Source organism: Canis lupus, chromosome 29 (genome assembly GCF_011100685.1).
Source record: "Canis lupus familiaris isolate Mischka breed German Shepherd chromosome 29, alternate assembly UU_Cfam_GSD_1.0, whole genome shotgun sequence".
In the NCBI taxonomy this organism is placed as follows: Eukaryota; Metazoa; Chordata; class Mammalia; order Carnivora; family Canidae; genus Canis; species Canis lupus.
This window is the reverse complement of record NC_049250.1, coordinates 8,670,031-8,689,795: the sequence shown is the minus strand read 5'-3', so window position 1 is coordinate 8,689,795 and position 19,765 is coordinate 8,670,031. Positions and strand designations below refer to the sequence as shown.

Sequence of the window (19,765 nt, the reverse complement as noted above, 5' to 3'; positions counted from 1 at the left end):
TCAGATTTCATTACTGTAGCTCCTCTCTTATGCTTAGTTTCTTACCGAGAGATATCCAATTCCTCCCTTTTCTCTGTTCCTTTGGTGTATATGGTAAAGTTACGTGCTTATCTATGTGTGCTCCTTCTAGATGGTAAGTCCTCTTAATTTGGGGGCCTTCTTTTTTTTCATCTTTGTATTCTCGTCCTTAAGCACTGAACTTGACCCATAATAGACACTCAGTAGGTAACTATTTCGAGAACAGGAGGAAGACCTAGGTGTCTAATAGTAAAAATTAGAAAATATTTTGCCGAAGTAAGAAATAGAAATATGGAATATTGAGGGCTTTTTTTCAATAAAAAACTTTCTTAAACCAAAATTGACCACATCATATAGTAGTGGTAATATTTAGTGAGTGCATCCCTTGTGCAGGGACAGGGACTGTTCTAATTATTTGACTTGATTCTTAAATTCAGAACTAAAATTTTAAATCATTTATTTTAATAATTTTGTTACTGTTTTTTGTCGTCTTTTTTCTTCATAGAGGATCTTCGAAAGTATGTCACTACTATGGTGTGCGTGGCTGTGAATGGTAAACCTGTGCTAGGAGTAATACATAAACCATTTTCTGAATATACAGGTAAGAAATGCACTAGAGCTTTTAAGAGTTAATGCTATTAAGTCATTTGCTATAGCACTTACTATCCTGTCAGAATCTTAGCTGTAGCTCAGTAATTATTAAAGTCAATCCCCTACCTTACCTTATCCTCTCATTGGATACAGTGAGGATTTTCTTGTTGGTAATGATAATATATGATGAAGCAAAGCTTTCTAAACTTTCTTTAGAGGATAGAAACTGTGATTGACAATAAGAATAGTTAGTGTTGAGGAACTGAGGAATACAGTCGGGCACAAACTTCCCAGCAGCTGAGTTTCTGTTTCTCTTGTGCTGTTGCTGGGGATAAGGCCCAGGGCTCTTACACATTGGATTCCATGTGGATTCTGAGATCCACCATCAAGTGGCCTTAGCCAAATCTGTTGTCACGTTAGGAAACGAGCTTGATACTGTGGTGGTTAAGGGAAATGGCAAGTTGGCAGCCTCAGTGTCAAAATTCGATGGTATTAATGGTGAAAGTCTTATTTATCAGGCTAATCCTAGAGTATCTCTGGGCATTCTTTAGGGTTCCATTTGACCCTTGCCTATCTCATTTCTTGATGTAGTCATGTTTGTTAGCTTTGTGCAGATGGCAGGTCAGATCTTTGATCGTCAACGTTGGGAGTTGGCAGTGTGGAACACCATGCCAAAGAGTTTCCCATGCAGCTCAGGATGACCTTGCCCAGAGCCTTCCGGTGCTAGTGGATACTGGCATGACATTTTGGTATTACCACAGCCATTATACTGTAGTTTGCCAGAGAGGCTAGCCATAGTCTTAATAGAAGTGATAGTGCGGTCTGTGGTACAAGTCCAGAATGATGCTGACTTATTATGATGAAGTTGAGGGAAAGAGTGAGTTGTGTAAGCTATACCATTGACAGTCTAGAAGGACTCCTCATACTTTTAATTGGCAATTCCCATCAAGAACATGGGGCAAGGATTATGGCCTTTTGGCTCCACTATTCTCTAAAATCATGAGGTTTTTTTTTTTTTTTTTTAAAGATTTTATTTATTTATTCATGAGAGAGAGAGGCAGAGACACAGGCAGAGGGAAAAGCAGGCTCCATGCAGAGAGCCTGACGCAGGACTCTATCTGGGTCTCCAGGATCATGCCCTGGGCTGAAGGCGGTGCTAAACCACTGAGTCACCCGGGCTGCCCAGATCATGAGGTTCTTGACGGTGACCGTATGTATCCATTTTGCCAGTGCTGGCATTGAAAACAGCCTTAATGACAAGGCGTCTCATGGGTTGAATAATCCCCCCCTCAAATTCATGTTCACCCCTTTATTGTTTTCCTAGGGCTATCATAAAAACAAAAAGAAAACCCACAAACTGTGTCTTTAAACAACAGATATGTAGTCTAACTCAGTTTTTGCAGCTAGAAGTCCAAAATCAAGGTGTTGGCAGAGACATGCTCTCTGAAACCTCATATAAGGGAGAATTCTTCCATATTTTTCTCTTAGTTTCTAATAGTTTAACATGAGTCTGTTGTGTTCCTTGACTGGTGAACACATCACTCCAGTCTCTGCCTTCATTACCTCATGACATTCTGCCTATGTATCTGTGTGTCTGTGTCACTTCTCTTCTTACAAAGACACCAGTCATACTGGAGTAAGATTCCACCCTAGCCCCCATGGCCTCATCTTAGCCAATTACATCTACAATAACTGCATTTCCAAATAAGGACAAATTCTTCTGTTCTGGGGATTAGGACTTCAACATTTATTTTGGTGGACCATAATCTAATAACAATCAGAACTTCAGAATGTGACTTTATTTGGAAGTTAGGTCTTTACCAGTGTAATTAAGGTAGGTATCCAGATGAGATCATGGAGAGTGTCCTTATAAGAAATCCAGGTTCCATCTACAGCCATACCACCCTGAATGCGCCTGATCTCGTCTGATCTCGGAAGTTAAGCAGTGTCGGGCCTGGTTAATACTTGGATGGGAGAAACCCAGATTCCAGAGACATGCAGAGGATAAGAGGATGGGATGGTGGAGAAGGTACAGATTAGGGTGATACGTAAAAGCCAAGGAGCACCAAAGATTGCTGGAAGCTAAAAGGCATGCAGTGAATTCTTCCTTAGAATTTCCAGAAGGGATAAACCCTCCCAATACCAATATCTGGATTTTGGACATCTAGCCTCCAGACTGTGAGAAAATAAATTTTTCTCCTTCTAAGCCACTGTGTTTATGGTAATTTTTCATGACAGCCCTAGGAAACAAATCCACCCAGCATCCATCCAGTTCTGTCATTCACTCCATCCTTCTCTACTGTGTCTCAGTGGTGTGGCTGACACTGCACAAAAAAGGCTGGCTGTCAAGTGGACAGAAATGGAGACAAGGTTAATTTTTGATTGCATCCCAAATTCCAGCTCCTCTGAGATAGGCTGAACCATGTACTTGACTATTGGCTCTGCATTTCAGGACCAACTCTGCTTTGTGTTATCTGACCTTTTATCATCTTTTCATAATTCAGATAGTTTTTACAGTTGGCAATTTGACGAGCCATGAAAGATTTATGTCTTTACTGTGACAATGTGCCTTAAAGTTAATTATAATTGCTTTGTGGTTTGTGGATTGCTTTCACATGTTTCCTTTAATCCTTACTGAATAAGTGGGGGTATAGGTTAGGCTGCTAATTTAGGCTGCTGTAATAAATTGTACCAAATACCAGAGGTTGGACAAAATAATTGATTTCTCTCTTCTCTAACAGCCTATGTGGAAGCAGTCCAGGCACTCAGGCTATTCTCTCTTGCTGCTTCATTGTACTAAATTTTGTTACCCTCTTCTGCATGACTGAGAATGGCTCTACGCATTTCACCAATGGAGAGGATCAAAAGGGAGACAAGGAGGACATTCTAGGGGTTTGACCTATAAGTTACACACATCACTTCAGCTCACATCCCACTGACCAAAACTTAATTGAACCCAGCTGCAGGGGAGGCTAAGAAATGTGGTCTTTATTTTCAGTAACCATCCAAGCATCCAGTTCAGGGGTTCTGTCACTTAGAGAAAATAAAGCAGGTGGATATTGGAGTATCATTTAACTTAGAAGTATTGCTACACTTAGTGTATAATGCATGAGGAAGGGGTACACTTACTACAATACAACCACTTACAGATGAGAAAATGAGACTCAGAAGTTTGATACATTCCTCAGGGTCATCCAGCTAAATTAGAGGAGGCAACCTCAGGAATTTTATGCAAATCAGTATATCACACTACTTCCATAATAACTCCATCATAATTCCTAACATTCATATAGTGGTTAATCGTTTGCAGTAAATGAAGTCCTCTCATTTAAACCTTGTGATAACTGTGTGATGAAGAAAAGTATTGTTATTGTCCTTTTTTATAAATGAGAAAAGGGGCTTAGCAGTTCTTATGAAAGCCACAGTTTATAATGTTAGAGCAAGCACTAACCACTGCTTATTAATATCTCACATTTGTTTAGTATTTCCACAGTTTATGAAATGTATTGGCATAAATTCATTTCAGCCTCAAGATAACTCTGGAAAGAATATATAAAAGAGTAATTATGGTGGCTTTCAATTAAAGAAAGAGAAAATGGGCAGATAAAAGTTAAGTACAGGTCTTGAGTTTAAGTCTTTGAAGTCTCACTTTTTTTCTTTTCTTTTTTTAATTGTAGTATAGTTGACTCATTCTTTGGCAGTGTTCCTCATTCCCTGTCTATATCAATTAGGGTTGCATTTAGCTGCATACAAAATAAGTCTGATTACAATAGTTAAACAAGTATAGGTTTTATTTTTCTCACCTGGTAAGATGGACAAAGGGCAGGGGAATTCAGTGGCTTTTATGATACTGTTACACACCTGACTCCTTTTCTTTTTTTCTTAGAAGGTAGCTTTTTGTTTGCATGCTTAGATGGATGCTTCCAGTTTCCATGGCTCTCTTCCAGGCTGGAAGAAAGGGGAAAGAAGAGGGACAAAAATCTATCCTAGATATTCTTTGCATTAGGAAAGAGTAACTTGAAGTCCTCTGCTTGATCTCTTTGGCCAAGTGTCACATGGTGCACTTAGCTACAAACGGCCTGCTACTCCAGAGAATTAGAATCATAATAAAGGAAATGCAAAGGAAGTTGTTACTGGATAGGCAAAGAGATTCACATTCTTTGGGCCCTGATTTCCACATCTGTTCATTTTAAGGATGGGAATAATAAGGATTATAAAATGCCCATTTTAAAAAAATTATTCCATAAGACTGTGTATCCTCTCCCTCTAGAGTCTTACCTCTAAAATAAAAAAGCCAAAAGTTTCTAACTTAGGAACAAGTTGTGTTCCAGATGGTTTCTGTAAGTTATAATAAAATGCCCTATTCTGTGATGGAGCTGAGTTGCGCAGTATGCTAGAATTGGGAAGGTGCTTGCTAGTCAGCAAACATTCTAGAATAATCAATAAGTCCTTAATTAGGTGTGGGTGGACCTTCTATTCCTGGATCGAAGGTTTGTTTGGCTTGTGTCCTCTTTTTGGACTGTTATTTACAGATCCAGACTATATTGATGTTGGCAGAGTACCAACTATCAAGTATTATATGCTTACCAGAATTGAGCTACACTTGACTATAATGGGAGCTAGATGGTATTGCTGGTAGTAATAGGTAGAGCAAAACTGATCAAAATCCTTATCAGACTTAATTAGAAGTAATTGAGTTTGAAATTCTAAGAAGCAGCAGGTATTTTACCAAAATAATGTATAAATATGTGAGTGTGAGATATCCAGGCAGTGGAAATTTGTAGCTATTAGAAATAAGTTATAATGTCTGAAGTTGGTAGCAAAGTACTAACCACTTTTTATTTCCCATGTACTTTTTTTTTAGCATATCTTACAGATAAAATAAACACATTCTGCTATTTTATGTTTTCATGATTACCTCATCATCCAATTATTTATTTCATAAGCACCTACTGATTTTTTTTAAAGCGCTTGAAATAATTTTTCCATATACATGTTAGGACAGGATTTATCGAGATTCTATAACATGAAATATGTTTTAAAAATACTAAATTAGCAATTCTTACCTAAAATTTTTCTGGTACTATCTACTGAGCGATGCTGTCTTTATTCTCTTACACAATACTGACCTCTAGAGATGGAGCACTGTAAATTCACTGCTAAGTAAAACCGTGTTTTTTCTGATAATTTCTAAAAAGAATTTAGATACTTTATTTTTTTCTTCTCTTTCTCACTTTTTAACTTTTATTTTGAATAATTTCAAACAAAATTGTACAGAATTTTCATGTGCTCTTTCATTTAGATTTAATAGTTGAACATTTCTGTATATTTGCTTCCTTCTTTATTTTCATGTATTTTAAAGAAAATTACAAGGATTGTGACATTTTACCCCTATATACTTCACTATGCATCTTTTTATATAGTGTTAATGTAATACTATTATTTTATAATGTTATTATGAATATAATAAAAGTAACAGTTATTCCCCCCCCCCCTTTTTTTTAAGATTTTACTATTTATTTATTCATGAGAGACACAGAGAGAGAGGCAGAGACACAGGTAGAGGGAGAAGCAGGCTCCATGCAGGGAGCCTGACATGGGACTCGATCCCGGGTCTCCAGGATCACACCTGGGGCTAAAGGCAGCACGAAACTGCTGAGCCACCCGGGCTGCCCACCCTTAGTTGTTTCTGGAGTGGGTTTTACAACTGGTTACTTCAACCCAAGATCCAGTCAAATGACATGCATTTTTTTGGTTGCTGTGTTAAATTTTCTTATTTTAGAATAACCTCTAGTCCTGTTCTTCCTCATGACATTGACTTGTTGAGATCAAGTTACTTATTACATAATGTTCTGCTTTTTGGATTCTTCTGATTATTTCCTCAGAGTGTCCTTTAACTTGTTTACTTTTCATCATCTATTTCTTATAAAGTGAAAATTAGATCTGAAACCTTGATTGGATTAAGGTTAAGGATCTTTGTCAGGAATATGTTGTAGGTATCCTTTGTACACTTCCTCCTGCATCATTTTATATGACATGTAATTATCTTTTCTCATTATTATTGATGCTATAAGATAGTTAAAGTGGTCACGACCAGATCTCTGTTATAAATTATTTTGCTTCTCTTGCTGCTAGCAGGTATCTGGAGAAATATTTTGGAGCCATTTGAAATCAGGATTCTATTAAACGTTTCGCATAATAGTTTTAAGATCTATTAAAGATGTGAAATGGGATTTTCTTATTTTTTTTTCCTTTTTTAAAATTTAAATTCAATTTGTTAACACATAGTGTAACACCCAGTGCTCATCCCATCAAGTGCCCTCCTTAGTGCCTGTCACCCAGTCACCCCTTCCCCCAACTTGTTCCCCTTCCGCAGCCCTTTGTTTTCCAGAATTAGGAGTCTCTCATGGTTTGTCTTCCTCTCTAATTTTTCCCCACTCAGTTTCCCTCCTCTCCCTTATAGTCTGAAATGGGATTTTCTAATCCTGTTGTTTTTCCTACATATATTAACTAGAATTCTTTTGAGAAATTTCTTCATCAACTGGGGTTATGTGTTTATCCTGAAAGGTAGTTCCTAATAGAAAGACAAAATACATGTTTAACTTCTTCACCAATTTCTAAGTAAGGCCTTTGAGTAAAAACTACCTCCAGGGGGTACAGATGTTATTTTTTCAGGGAAAAGGAGACTTTTTTCCCTTTTTTAAAAAAATATATTTAAGATCTCACAGAGTTTTGTATATCCAGTGCAATGCAAACTACAGGCATTATTTTTTATTTTTTTTTACGGTGAAAAAATTTATATTTAGATTTATAGCCGGCTGGACTCAGTTTAGATGATCCCAATTTTGTTGGCAACATCCAAAGCATCATAGTCAGGAGCCAGTCGAACATATGCTTTCTTCTCTCCATCAGGCCTGATCAAGGTGTTGACCTTGGCCGCATCAATGTCATAGAGCTTCTTCATAGCCTGTTTGATCTGGTGCTTATTGGCCTTGACATCCACAATGAACACAAGTGTGTTGTTGTCTTCTATTTTCTTCATGGCTGACTCAGTAGCTAAGGGGAACTTGATGATGGCATAGTGATCAAGCTTGTTTCTCCTGGGGGCACTCTCTCGAAGGTATTTGGGCTGCCTTCGGAGACGCAGGGTCTTGGGTCGTCGGAATGTAGGTGACGTGCGGATCTTCTTTTTTTTTGTGACTGTGCACGCCTTTCAGCACCGCTTTCTTAGCTTTCAAAGCCTTTGCTTTGGCTTCGGCTTTGGGAGGGGCAGGGGCTTCCTTCTTCGCCTTCGGCGCCATCTTTGTGAAAGGGCAGGCATTATTTTTTAAGTTCAGTCTATTCTTCTCATTGCTTGCTGTCACTAACACCTTTTTATATATCTTTTTGTTAAAATGCCATTATATGGTCCTTTAGGTTAGGTCTCGTCTGTTGGTTCTCCCCTGTGAGTAACAGTGAAATCTGCTCATTTTAGCCTATCTGACTACCATCCCATTTTAATCAGTTATACCTTTTTTGATAATGTGTTTCTCCTCCTCAACTCTTCAGATTTAAATGATATCCTTTGACTCTTACCAATCAAGTGTAAGATAACACATACACACTTTTATTCTTCCACCTTTATTCCTATCTTTGGTTTCCTTTTAAATCCACAATTAAATTTATTCAGTGCTGACCAACAGTGCTTTTGCTAAGAGTTCTTCAGTCATCCTTCAGTTGGATAAAAGCTTGTCCTCTAATAGATTACTTTAGGAGAGCTAGCTCATCGAGGTCATACTACCTGTTCTTACACGTTAAAAGCTTTTTCTGTAGCCTTGATTCTTGAAAGACTCTCAATTGCTTACAAACTCTTTGGTGTAGCCCTCTATCCTTGGGCTGCTCTAATAAATTACCACAAACTAGAAGGTTTAAAACAATAGAAATTTATTTTTTCACACAGTTCTAAGAGCCAGAAGTCTGATATTATGTTGTTGGCAGTGTCATGCTCCCTTTGAAAGCTCAAGGGAAGAATCTTTTCTTGCTTCTTCTAGCTTCTGGCAGCTCCCAGCATTTGTTGACATGCCCAGGTTTATAGACCTATCACTCCAGTTTGTGCCTTTACTTTACATTCTCTTGGTATTTGTTTCTTGTTTTCACAGGAACACCAATTACTGAATTTAGGGCCCACTTGAATCCAGTATGACCTCAGCTTGAATTACATCTGCAAAGACCCTATATCCAAATGAGGTCATATTCTGAAAGTTCCCAGTAGACAGGGATTTTAGTAGGGCTCTATTTTACCCACTGTACACTCTTGTTTCTTGGTTAACTGGTAGAAACTGTTGAACTGATGTAATATCTGTGTGTGTGTGTGCATGTTGAATCTTGCTGGCAGAAAAGCTGATAATCCGATTTTCTTTCCTTTGTAAGTAGCTTGGTATTTTTGCCTGGAATGCCAAAGAGCTTTATCTTGAAAGTCTAATAATAGAACTATGATATATCTCAGATTCAGAGTTGGCATTCTGGGCAGATATCTACAAAGTATGTCTCTCAGTGTGGACATTCAAGTCCTTTTATTTCAGGAACATTCTTTTGAATCAAAGTTTTAAAGATTAGTTCTATTTCATTCTTTCTTTTTTGGGGACTCCTAATATATGTGTATTGACTCTTTCACAGACTTCTGTCTCTATTACTTTCTCTCTGGTCCCTTTTATCTGTTTGTTTCACTTACTTTTTTTTGCTTTTCTCATTGCTTGCTATGCTTTGGACCGATCTGTTGCTTTTCTGTGTATCCTGTGATCTAGTGCTAAGTCTTAAGTGATTATTTTTGTCGTTATTGTTTGTGGTTTCTTTCCTGTATTATGTGAGTTCCAATTTCATATCTTCCTATTTATTTATCTTTCCTGAGTTGTTTTTTTTTTGTTCTACAATGTTCTTTTGTTGTTGCTTATTATTTTTAATCATCTTTGAATGTTGTATTACAGTTTTATTCTGCTTTATAGAATTTTCAAGTAGCCTGAAATATTTTAACTGTCATTCATTGTGTTTTCTTCTTCTGCTTTTCAGTGGACATTGCAGTTGTTCAGATTTCTTATTCCCATTTGGGCTGGCCACTGTGCAGTTGGTGGGAAGGTGGCTGGAGAAAAGGAATTTGGGTTGTTCTCGTTCAAGAACTTTCTTTTCTGTTAGAGCAAGGAAAGCATTATCTTTATTTTTAGGCATCTTTTTTTTGTTTTGTTTTCATCATTCTTCTGTCTTGTTGGATCCTGTCTTGTTTCAGGAAGGCCCTTATCTTTAACCTCTTCTTTTTCTTAGTTCTGTTTGCTGTCTTCTCAATTGTCTCTTCAGAGACTTTCTGAAAGATGTTGGATGTCATGTGGTCTGTTGTCAGGACTTCACTTTGGCTCTGTGTCTTCTCCATGTCTCCTCTTGTCGCTGCTCTTTTGCCATGTCTCAGACCTACTTTGAGTATTTCTCATTTTAGTTGCGACCCTTTCCTTCTGGGAGGAAATCTTGACTGTTGTTCTCGGAGTTCTACCACCGCTGAGAGTCCTCCAGCTTCTTGGCACTTCTGTGCGGCTCCTGCTGTATTCCCCACACTCGGGTCAGCTTTGGCACTTACTCTACCAATCGATCTTCAGTATTTACTTCCCTTCCTTCTTATTTCTGTTTATGACTGTTTTTCATCTCCTGCTCATTCTTTAGCTCTTGATTAAGGGTGTTGCTCTCCTTATGGCTATGTGTGGTCTTTAGACAGAAGTGTGAGAGGGATCCAGGGGACTGCCATCATCCTTGGGCCACCCAGAAACCCAGACACTCTGTTCATTTTTTTTTATTGTTTTCCTGCAACCAAGAGTAAGTGGTAATGCAGCGGCTTTCGTTGCTAGCCATGGTGGACTGTTTTACCCTCTAATGAGTGACTGCTAGAACAACAGTCTAGTTGGGATAATACTGAGTAAGTATGTTTTCTTGTGTAGCTTGGTAGTCAATGAAGATAACTTCCAAGCCTAGAAAAACATTGCAAGCCATTTCTAGGGTCTCCTCACCTTACACATTTCTGTTGTATTTTGAAGTCTAGAGCATTTTCTTTTTATATTCTCTGATATAGCAGATATGTAAACTTCACTCACCTCTTTAGTTGTTTTATATTTATAAAGCTCTTTAGGAGATTGATCCAATATGTGAGTAAGTGAAAAACCATGGATGTATAAAAAATAGAGGTAGTGAGGAGAAAAACCTATTTTTAAATTTTGAATTATCCAGGGTAACAGAGTTGTGCTTCTGTCCTAGGTTGTCACAAGTTGAATTCCCCAGGAGCCAGACTTTGAGATGGAGATTAGCATGCAGGATGTTCAGGAAAGAATGCCCTTGGGATCAAATTTGTGTAAGAGAGGAGGGAAGCCAGATTAGATTAGGTACAAGCGCTGTTGAGTTGCAGTGAATCCCAGTAAGAGCTCAGCACCTCACAGGGAGCTGGGGGCCTAGGAGTTCTTAAGCCAAGTTTTTAGTAGTCATTATCTCTGGTTGGGCAGGATCACATGGCCTTTTTTTTTTTTTTTTTAGCTTTGTCTTAATATTTGCCTATTTTAATGTAAAAAACGTTAAATGTTACTCGTTCTCAGGAAAAAAATAAGCATTTCTGTTTTGGGGGGGTGATACAAGTAATTCTGTGGAAAGGGATCTTCTGTCAGTTAACTCTTGATACTTTGTTCCCATTTCAGAAAGCTTCAGTGCTTTTCATGCATACTATGTTTGTTTTTCAGCTTGGGCGATGGTAGATGGTGGGTCCAATGTGAAAGCCCGCACTTCTTACAATGAGAAGACCCCAAGGATCATTGTGTCACGTTCGCATTCAGGAATGGTCAAACAAGTTGCTCTTCAGACTTTTGGAAACCAGACTACAATTATCCCAGCTGGTGGTGCCGGTACGTGCCTACTCCCCTGTGTGTCCAGTGTCCCCAGCATGGTCAAGGCTTACGTTGGAAGAAGGAGTTGGTTGTCCTGTGCTTGGGCAAAAAGTAAGGCTAGACGTGCTTTGCAGACAGATACAGTCTCCTACTTCATTTTCTAGGGTGGGATTTCAAGTCCTACATGCCTTCTTATTAGAAACAACCTCACAGGAGGGACAATAGTCTCACAACAGTGATTTCTGTTCCTCAAATACTACAAAAGCATCCTCATGTCAGTGATGTGCCATTGATAGTGGTTTTATTTATTTATTTATTTATTTATTTATTTATTTTTTGATAGTGGTTTTATATATGATCTAATTTCAAAATAATTGTGCTGTTAGCTTAACTGTAGGAATGTCAGGGAAAGAAGGGAGATCAAGCACATTACGATGTTTCATGTGGTAGAAAGATGCCAGGAGTCACCAGAAGTGTTATTAGAATGGCTAATCCCAGGGCACTTTTAACACCTTTGAACTCCAGCTTGCATGTATGGGATGAGCCAGAGTCTGGTGGCCACCCAGCTTACAGTATTCTGCAGTATTTTATTACCTGTGTTATTGATCAGGGGTCTGCTTATTTTTTCTGAAAGGCCAGATAGTAAATATTTTAGGCTTTATGAGCCACGTGTGGACTCCCTTGCATACTATTCTTGGATTTTTGTTTTATTTACCACCCTTTAAAAATACAAAGAAAACATTCATAGCTTGAGGGTTGTACAAAAACAGTGTGTGGCCTGGATTTGGCTCACAGGCCATTTGCCCTCCCTTGTTTTGAGTGCTATTTAATATGACAGAAGTGTTTTAATTCAAATACATAACAAAGTATGGCCAGAAATGTGTGTTTGAAAATCTTTTCACCACAGTAATAAGGGGAAAAGTAATACTTATTAAAACTTTTAAGCCTAATAGTTTGAATTTAGTGATTACATAAATGTACCTTACTTAGTAGGACGTCATTATTTTCTTATAAGCTCTCTGTTAATGTTAGTTAGGAAAGGTAATGTTCAGAATACCCAGTAGGAAGGATAAACCAGACTCTAGACCTGTTTTCTTCTGTGTTTATTTTTAAATTTAAAAAAAATTCTGCCTCATTACAAAAAGGGCTTAAGATTGTGTTATTTTGTCTTCTTTCAAATCCAGTGTTCTAGCTATCCAAATGAAACCTGTGGGCATTGAGCTTCAGTGTAGTATTCCACGGGAAGTGGTACATAGTGATACGTCGATAGGTCTGTAGAAAACAACCACAAGGTAGATTTAAATTTAAAAGATTAATAGATGTATATTATGTTTTACTTGAGAATAGCTTCATAAGTTACTTTACAATGTATCTTTTACTCATTTGAGTTTAATATAATGTCTATGCTGTTAACTTTTTTAAAAAAAAGAACAAAATGAGTTTTTTTTTTAGAATCTTATTTATTTGAGAGAGAGAGTGAGAGAGCACAGGCAGAGAGTGAGAGAGCAAGCTCATGAGCAGGGAAGGGGGAGAGGCAGAGGGAGAAGGAGGCTTCCTACTGAGCAGGGAGCCCTGATGCAGGGCTGGATCCCAGGATCCAGGATCAGACCTGAGCAGAAGGCAGATGCTTAACCAACTGACCAGGAGAACAAAACTATTTTTTATGTAATTTTAGATTTCGCAGTTGCAGAGATAGTATCGAGAACTCTGGCATGTCCTGTGCTGTTATGTTTTACAATGTACTCTTAAATAAACTACTTTTTGAAATCTTTTGAATAGTAACCTAAATTCTTTGTTTATCTTTTAGGTTATAAAGTTTTAGCACTCTTGGATGTACCTGATAAGAGTCAAGAAAAAGCTGATCTATATATCCATGTGACATACATCAAAAAATGGGATATATGTGCTGGGAATGCCATCTTAAAAGCCCTTGGGGGACATATGACTACCCTGAGTGGTGAAGAAATCAGTTACACTGGTTCTGATGGCATTGAAGGAGGGCTCCTTGCTAGCATCAGAATGAACCACCAAGCTCTGGTCAGAAAACTCCCAGATCTAGACAAGACAGGACATAAATAAGCAAAGTCCATCACAGGTCACAGCTCTTCCTGAGTTGAACAATCAGCCTGAAACGCTGGGGGCTTCAAATTCAAAGCGTCGGTGGAGACTATGCATGGTTAAGGCCATCCTGAACTTTTTAAAGTATTTATGAAGCATCAGAGACTTATTTTCCCTGTAATAGGATGCAAGATCAGGGAAAGTGGGTTGCTTCGTGTCTCAAGTATTGTCTTTATTTTTGAGACTATTTTCGTACGGTTGTCATACACAAGGTAAATATATATATGTGTGTGTGTGTATATATATATATATGTATACACACACACATATATATGAATTAAAATCTATAGCTGAGTCTACATTGTTATGAGTCACCATTTTCACACAACATCATGAATCTTCACTATTTGTTAGTACTTTCCTACATAATTGGGCTGAAGAAAGGATTGATTTTGTGTAGATTTAATACTACTTTACAATTGTATCTCATTGAAACTAAAGTAATTGGGGGTTTTTACCCCTAATTCAGATGGAAAGCACAAGAAGCCACATGTTCATTAATATGCAACAAGTGCTCTATTTATCTGTTGTTACTGAATATTTCTTATGGATTAAAACAGAAAACGCTTAACTTGTTTTTTTTTTTCTTTGAAATTTTAATAACAGGTTCACCAGCTAGTCCAGAGTATAGCTATATGATGATTGCGTTGTAATTGTAATTTCCGTGTGCGTGTGTTTTGTTTTGGTACAGAAAAGTGTATTTGTACCATGGGGTCAACATTTCTGCCATCTTACTGTTGCTTTTGTTTGCTCTGTGGACAATGCATGGTTCCATCCTTTCCCTCCTGACCAACATTTAGTCTTTAACTTGTAAGGTTTGGATTAAGGTTTCAGGGCTAACACTAGGATTTTGGTACGCTTTCTCCTTAGGGATAAATTATGCACTATAAAAGTATAAATTATTCTGTTAATTGAGTCATTTAATATTATATAAATTGAGCTAGCTTTCGTTATTTTCAAAAGCTCTGTTTTAGTACTTTTTAAAAAATTTGCCAGGTTTATATGTAGAGGTTCTCTCATCAAGAATGATATATGGTTGCTTTTACCATTAATAAATGGATCTAACATAGTGTCAAAGTAGTAAATTTTAAGATACTTTAAAGTTTCTGTTCAGGTTAAAATAATGAAGGTTAATGTTACTTTTTGATTAATTTTTGTTTTATTTCAGTAGGCAGAATCTGGTTGAAGAAAAGTGGTGGCATGTTCACTATGTCACTGTAATCAGAACCTTGCTTTGTGAAAGTTCATTGGGATGTTGGATTTGTCTGTGTGGTATTGAAATTTCGTGTAAACAATACTGTTATTTCATGTGACTTAGATGTCCTTATATTTTATAACCTACTGATAGCAGGGGGAGAGGGGTTTGCTCATTGTCTTCTTTTCTTTCTTTAAAACAATGGTTTCTTTTCCTATCTTGGAGGTAAAATTGACCAAAGAATGGACATCCTCATCTGGTGGAATGTGCATACAACTTTAGGTCTGCATTTTACACGGTTTCCAGAGCCCTTGAATTGCTCTTTGGGAACTGAATCAAGCATGATGCACAAGTTTCCACTCAGTCTCTAGCATCTGGTCACAAACCTGATAGTGTAGTGGGCCTCGATAGGTATGATTTTGTTCAGCGAAAATACAAAGTTTTTGGTAGTTGGATCACTTGATATTTAAACAGGACTTAGGGATTTAGAACAGAATACTAGAGACCTCATCTTTTTACTTTGCAATGAAATGAGAGCATTTTTTTCTCAGGAGAGATGGCAAAGGCATATACTGTTTCCAGAGTCATGATATAAACATTTATTTTAATTGTAATGTGTCAAACATGGGGCAAGAAGGCTGGCATATTAGGAAATGGCATTTAATTGGAGTTTTTTTTCAATATATGGAAACTTTCTAATTTAATGGAAATGAAACTAGATCATATTAGCAAGCATGATTGCTTTGTTTTTATTTTTATTCCATTAATCTGCATGTAGATAATAACTTTGCAAAGGGCTTGTGTCATGTGCAAAAATTAAGATATTGGCTGACAGTTAAATGTGTTATTTTTATAATTTATTGGGGATAGTCTAGTTACTAATGGTTTTTAAGTGCTTTTTTGGAAAATTCATCTTTAATTTTTTTTTTGTTTCTAAAAGTTGATAAACGTCACAGAACTAATATAAGTACAAAGAACAGTATTTATATTTATTTATGTGAGACATTATTGTGCCAGAACATACCAGTAAAAGTAAAACACCATGAATAAGTGAGGCATGTAGTATCTTCCAGAATTACATAAATAAAATTACTTTTAAAATGTAGAAAAATAACGAGTTGAACTTTTAGTGAGCCTCACCTCTCCAATTCCTAGTCTTTCCTTCCGTTTCCTTTATCTTTGCCCTCATTTAGAGCACAATGTTCCCTTAAACTTTGAGTTTTACACATCACATTTAGTAAAAGCAGTAGCGTCAGTGATTTCAGTGTTTATTAGCTGTCTCCTTGCTCTGCCCTTCATCTCTACCTCGTTCCCTGGTTCCCCAGCCCATTGATATTCTTCCAAATCTGCCCCTCTTTCTTCACTAGTATTATTTCCCAACACTAAACCCCTGAATTCTCTCCTGGACCTACTTCTCTCAAGGTAGACTGCTGAAGTCTTATGGTGGAACTGAGATTCTAGTTAAGTTCCTGGTCAGGGAGATGAAGCCGGGCCAGAGTTCTGGTTCATCATTACTTCTCAAAGACTATTCTCAAAAGGTAAAGGAAAATGACCTTCAAAACCATAATATTTACACTGTCAAGTCTAATCTAGTGCTTCTGTCTTTACAAAGCATTTCTTCAGATCCATTCTTCATAGAATGAAAAATGCAGAAAGTATGAGAATTAGGTATATAAGCCTGCTTAAGAAAACTTACTTTTTCTGTTTTCATATTTCTGTCCTTATTTCAGTTGAGATTACAAAGGGCCTACAAGGTGGATCATACTTGTCTGGTATTCAATTGTCCTCTTTCCTCTGATTTTAGTGTGTTTTCTTGATTTTAAAGCAACATTCAAATGAACTGTTTATGGCTGTATGATGAAGCTAACAAATGTTTTGATTCATGTATTTTAAGTAACAGTTGTGCAAATTCTGTTTGCTGGGCGCTCCCTTTGAATATTGTGAAAATTAGGTCAGAGGAAGTAAGGGAGGGGCAGTGGCTAAGAAGAGGGTGGGAAAGAGGAAAGACAGCTCCAGGGAAGAGTAGCAGAGGGAGGATGCAGAGCAAACATCTGCCTTGAGCCTTGGAATCAGGAACTCTGCCGCTGTCTCAGATGTTCAAAAATTGGATCTCACTTAGGTTTTGAAGGTGACAAGCATAAGTAAAGCTGGGGCGCCACCACCCCCTATTCCTCAAAAAAATATATATATGTATATATATATCTCTCCAGCTTGCCTCTCCTTGATAACACCTTGAAAATGGCCTTATGGAGACAATCCTTGGCAGGTTGAAAATAGAAACTACTTGGGTTTTTCTAGCTGTAACTGTTTATCTTGCTATGTGTTGACTGGTCCTGGATAGAAACTGAATTTTCATTTTTGATCTTGGTTGAATTTGAGATGTGTTATTTTCAGTATATGCCTACAAAAAGTCTGTCTCGTAACTGTTGTATAAAATAAACCTAAACTATGGTTTCATTTTTATCCTAAAAAAGTTGTGCCTTAACAATAGGGCATTGTATGTTAATAAGGGAAAACAAAATCTTTTTTTAATAGATGGGGAAAATAGGAACTTTTTGCCATTAAAATTTAAGTTCTTTTAACATTTTTAATATTAGAGTTGGGGGAAATTCATTGAAGTTAAATACAATTGATATAAACTTATTTTTGCATAACCTAGCATTTACAACTAAAGTACATTTTTATAAGAACTGGCATCTTGATGTATATAGGTCTGAAATGATACTTCATCCTTTGATTTTTAATTTGAAATAATACAAGACCAGGATAAGGTACATTTAACAATTTTTTTTCTTTTAAATCATTTCAGTGTGTTATTATATCTGTTCTACTAGTCCTCTGACTTGCTTTGGTTTTTAAAAATAGCTACTCATGGTACCATGTCAATAATTTATTAATGCTAATTTAAAAATATTGTGTGTTACGTGACTTAACCAGAATGGCTCCTGGATTGAAGTGGGGGGCGAATGGGGGATTCTGATTAGCAGTTTCTAAGAGGGCAAGAAGAATTGAACTTTGTATTTCAAAAGAAAGCTTTGGTTTCATGAGGTGCTGTTTATGTAAGTTGTTTATTTTTATTTTATCAAAGCCTGGCAGGTATTAGCATTCCAGTTTACTATTGGTCTCTTTTTTTATTTTTAAAGTTATTTTTAAAGTTGGATGGTGAATTAATTCTGTGGGAAAATGAGATTTATAAGTAGGGGTTTTTCTTTTTGGGGGGGTGGGTAATATAAGCCAAATTTTTAGAAGTTAAGGCTGATGAATAATATTAAAACAATATTACATACTGTGTTTGTAAATGTTCCCTAAAGTATTATAATTAAGGTAATTTGTGTAAATTACAAAAGCAGAAACTGTGATGTTTGATTAGTAGTATGTTCCGTTAAAATTCCTCTTGAGGTATGTTCGACACATAGTAAGTTATTCAGGAAAGACTTGCTCATCCTGTATTTTTTAAATAGGAAATACAGCATGCCAAGTCATCATTAGATCCATTAGCCTAGAACGACTTTCTCTCTCTCCCCAAATTCTCTCTTCTAAGCTCTCTTAATTTTTGCGGGGTTGAGGACATAGTAATGTTTAAAGACTTTAATTCATGCGTAAAAATATGGACTCCCAATTTCCATGTAGCATTACATCCTCCACTGGCAAGAGCCAAAGCTAGTTTTACAGTCTGACAAGAGACACCATGTTCTGCCATGATGAACTGTGGTGCTCCAGATGGATTTACCCCCCATTTGATGATGTTCCTTAAGCTACTAGATGTACATACACACGGGGTTGAATTTACTCTGAACTATGAAATGGTGTTTCCTGTTCATGTCCCTGCTTCCTCAAACTCTTTTTTTAATGGATCTCACTTCCAGTCCATCTCTTGTAATGGGCTAACATTGACAAGAGGGATTAAAATAAAAATAAATACCTTCCCTATTCACACATTTAAAGCTGCTCTAGAGGAGCTAGTCCATTTCCTGTTGCCAAGCCATGCATAAAACACCAGACTTTCTTCACTTGGCATGCTGTATCCTGTGTCACCCACAGCACCAAATTTAAGGGAGTCCTGACTTTAATCTCTATTGAGAAGTAAACTCTCCTCCATGTTTTTAGAAGTTATTTTATACCTCACCTATAGTACTCATTTTTATATGTGTTGTTGTAAACTTCCTAAGGACAGGGATTGTGTCTTGGTGATTTTTGTATCTCCACCTCAACCCCAGCAGCTAGCCCAGTGTCTTGAATAAATTAGGTGCTTACTTTATGTTGAACTAAATTGAATAAAAGAGTACTACTAGCATAAGCATTTCTCATGCCTTGGTTGTATAAGCTGATTGTTTTGTTGACTTTGCAAATATTTATGATTATCATCCCACACACACTAAATTATTTTTTAAAGTTTGGCTTTCTTTCTTTTAGATACTACCCCCTGGACATTTAGCTCTAGAAAATGTGATTGCTTCCAATGAAATGACTATCCCAAATGCTCTGTCCCTGGATATACTTTGCCAAACTGAAATTTGAATTTTTGGAATAAATTGGTCATGTCTGCAAGAGATTGTGTGCTGCATCTGCTTTTTTCCCCTCTTTTTTTTCTTTCTTTTTTTTAACTAGGGTAACCTATAAATTTACCATCTTAACCATTTGTAAGTGCACAATTCCGTGGAATTAAATATATCCACAATGTTGTACAACCATCACCACTGTGCTTTTAAAGAACCTGTTCATCCCAAACATAAACCCTACCCATTGAGTCCCTCCTTATTCATAACCCTTTCACCTCCACCCTGGAACTATTCTGCTTCCTCTATGAATGCATCTGCTTTTGAAGTCTTAGTTTTCTGAGAGTCTCTGTCTTCTCTCACCATGTACAGAAAAGGCATCAGTTTGAGAAGGGGCTTACAAGGCAAACAGCCATAACAAAATTATATCTTGTATTCTTTGATTTGTTCTAAGATGGAGG

The 19,765-nt window shown here is 37.0% G+C and overlaps 1 protein-coding gene across 1 annotated transcript in view; it reads left to right on the top strand.

Moving 5' to 3' along the window:
* Nucleotides 1-19,358, top strand: part of BPNT2 (3'(2'), 5'-bisphosphate nucleotidase 2) — a 38,535-nt gene extending 19,177 nt beyond the window's left edge. The window contains exons 3-5 of the mRNA XM_038579350.1: nt 524-619; nt 11,352-11,513; nt 13,303-19,358. Of these exons, the coding sequence (XP_038435278.1) occupies nt 524-619; nt 11,352-11,513; nt 13,303-13,574 (530 nt within the window). The 3' untranslated portion in view covers nt 13,575-19,358. The remainder of the gene's footprint in view (nt 1-523; nt 620-11,351; nt 11,514-13,302) is intronic.
* Nucleotides 19,359-19,765: the final 407 nt, after the last annotated feature.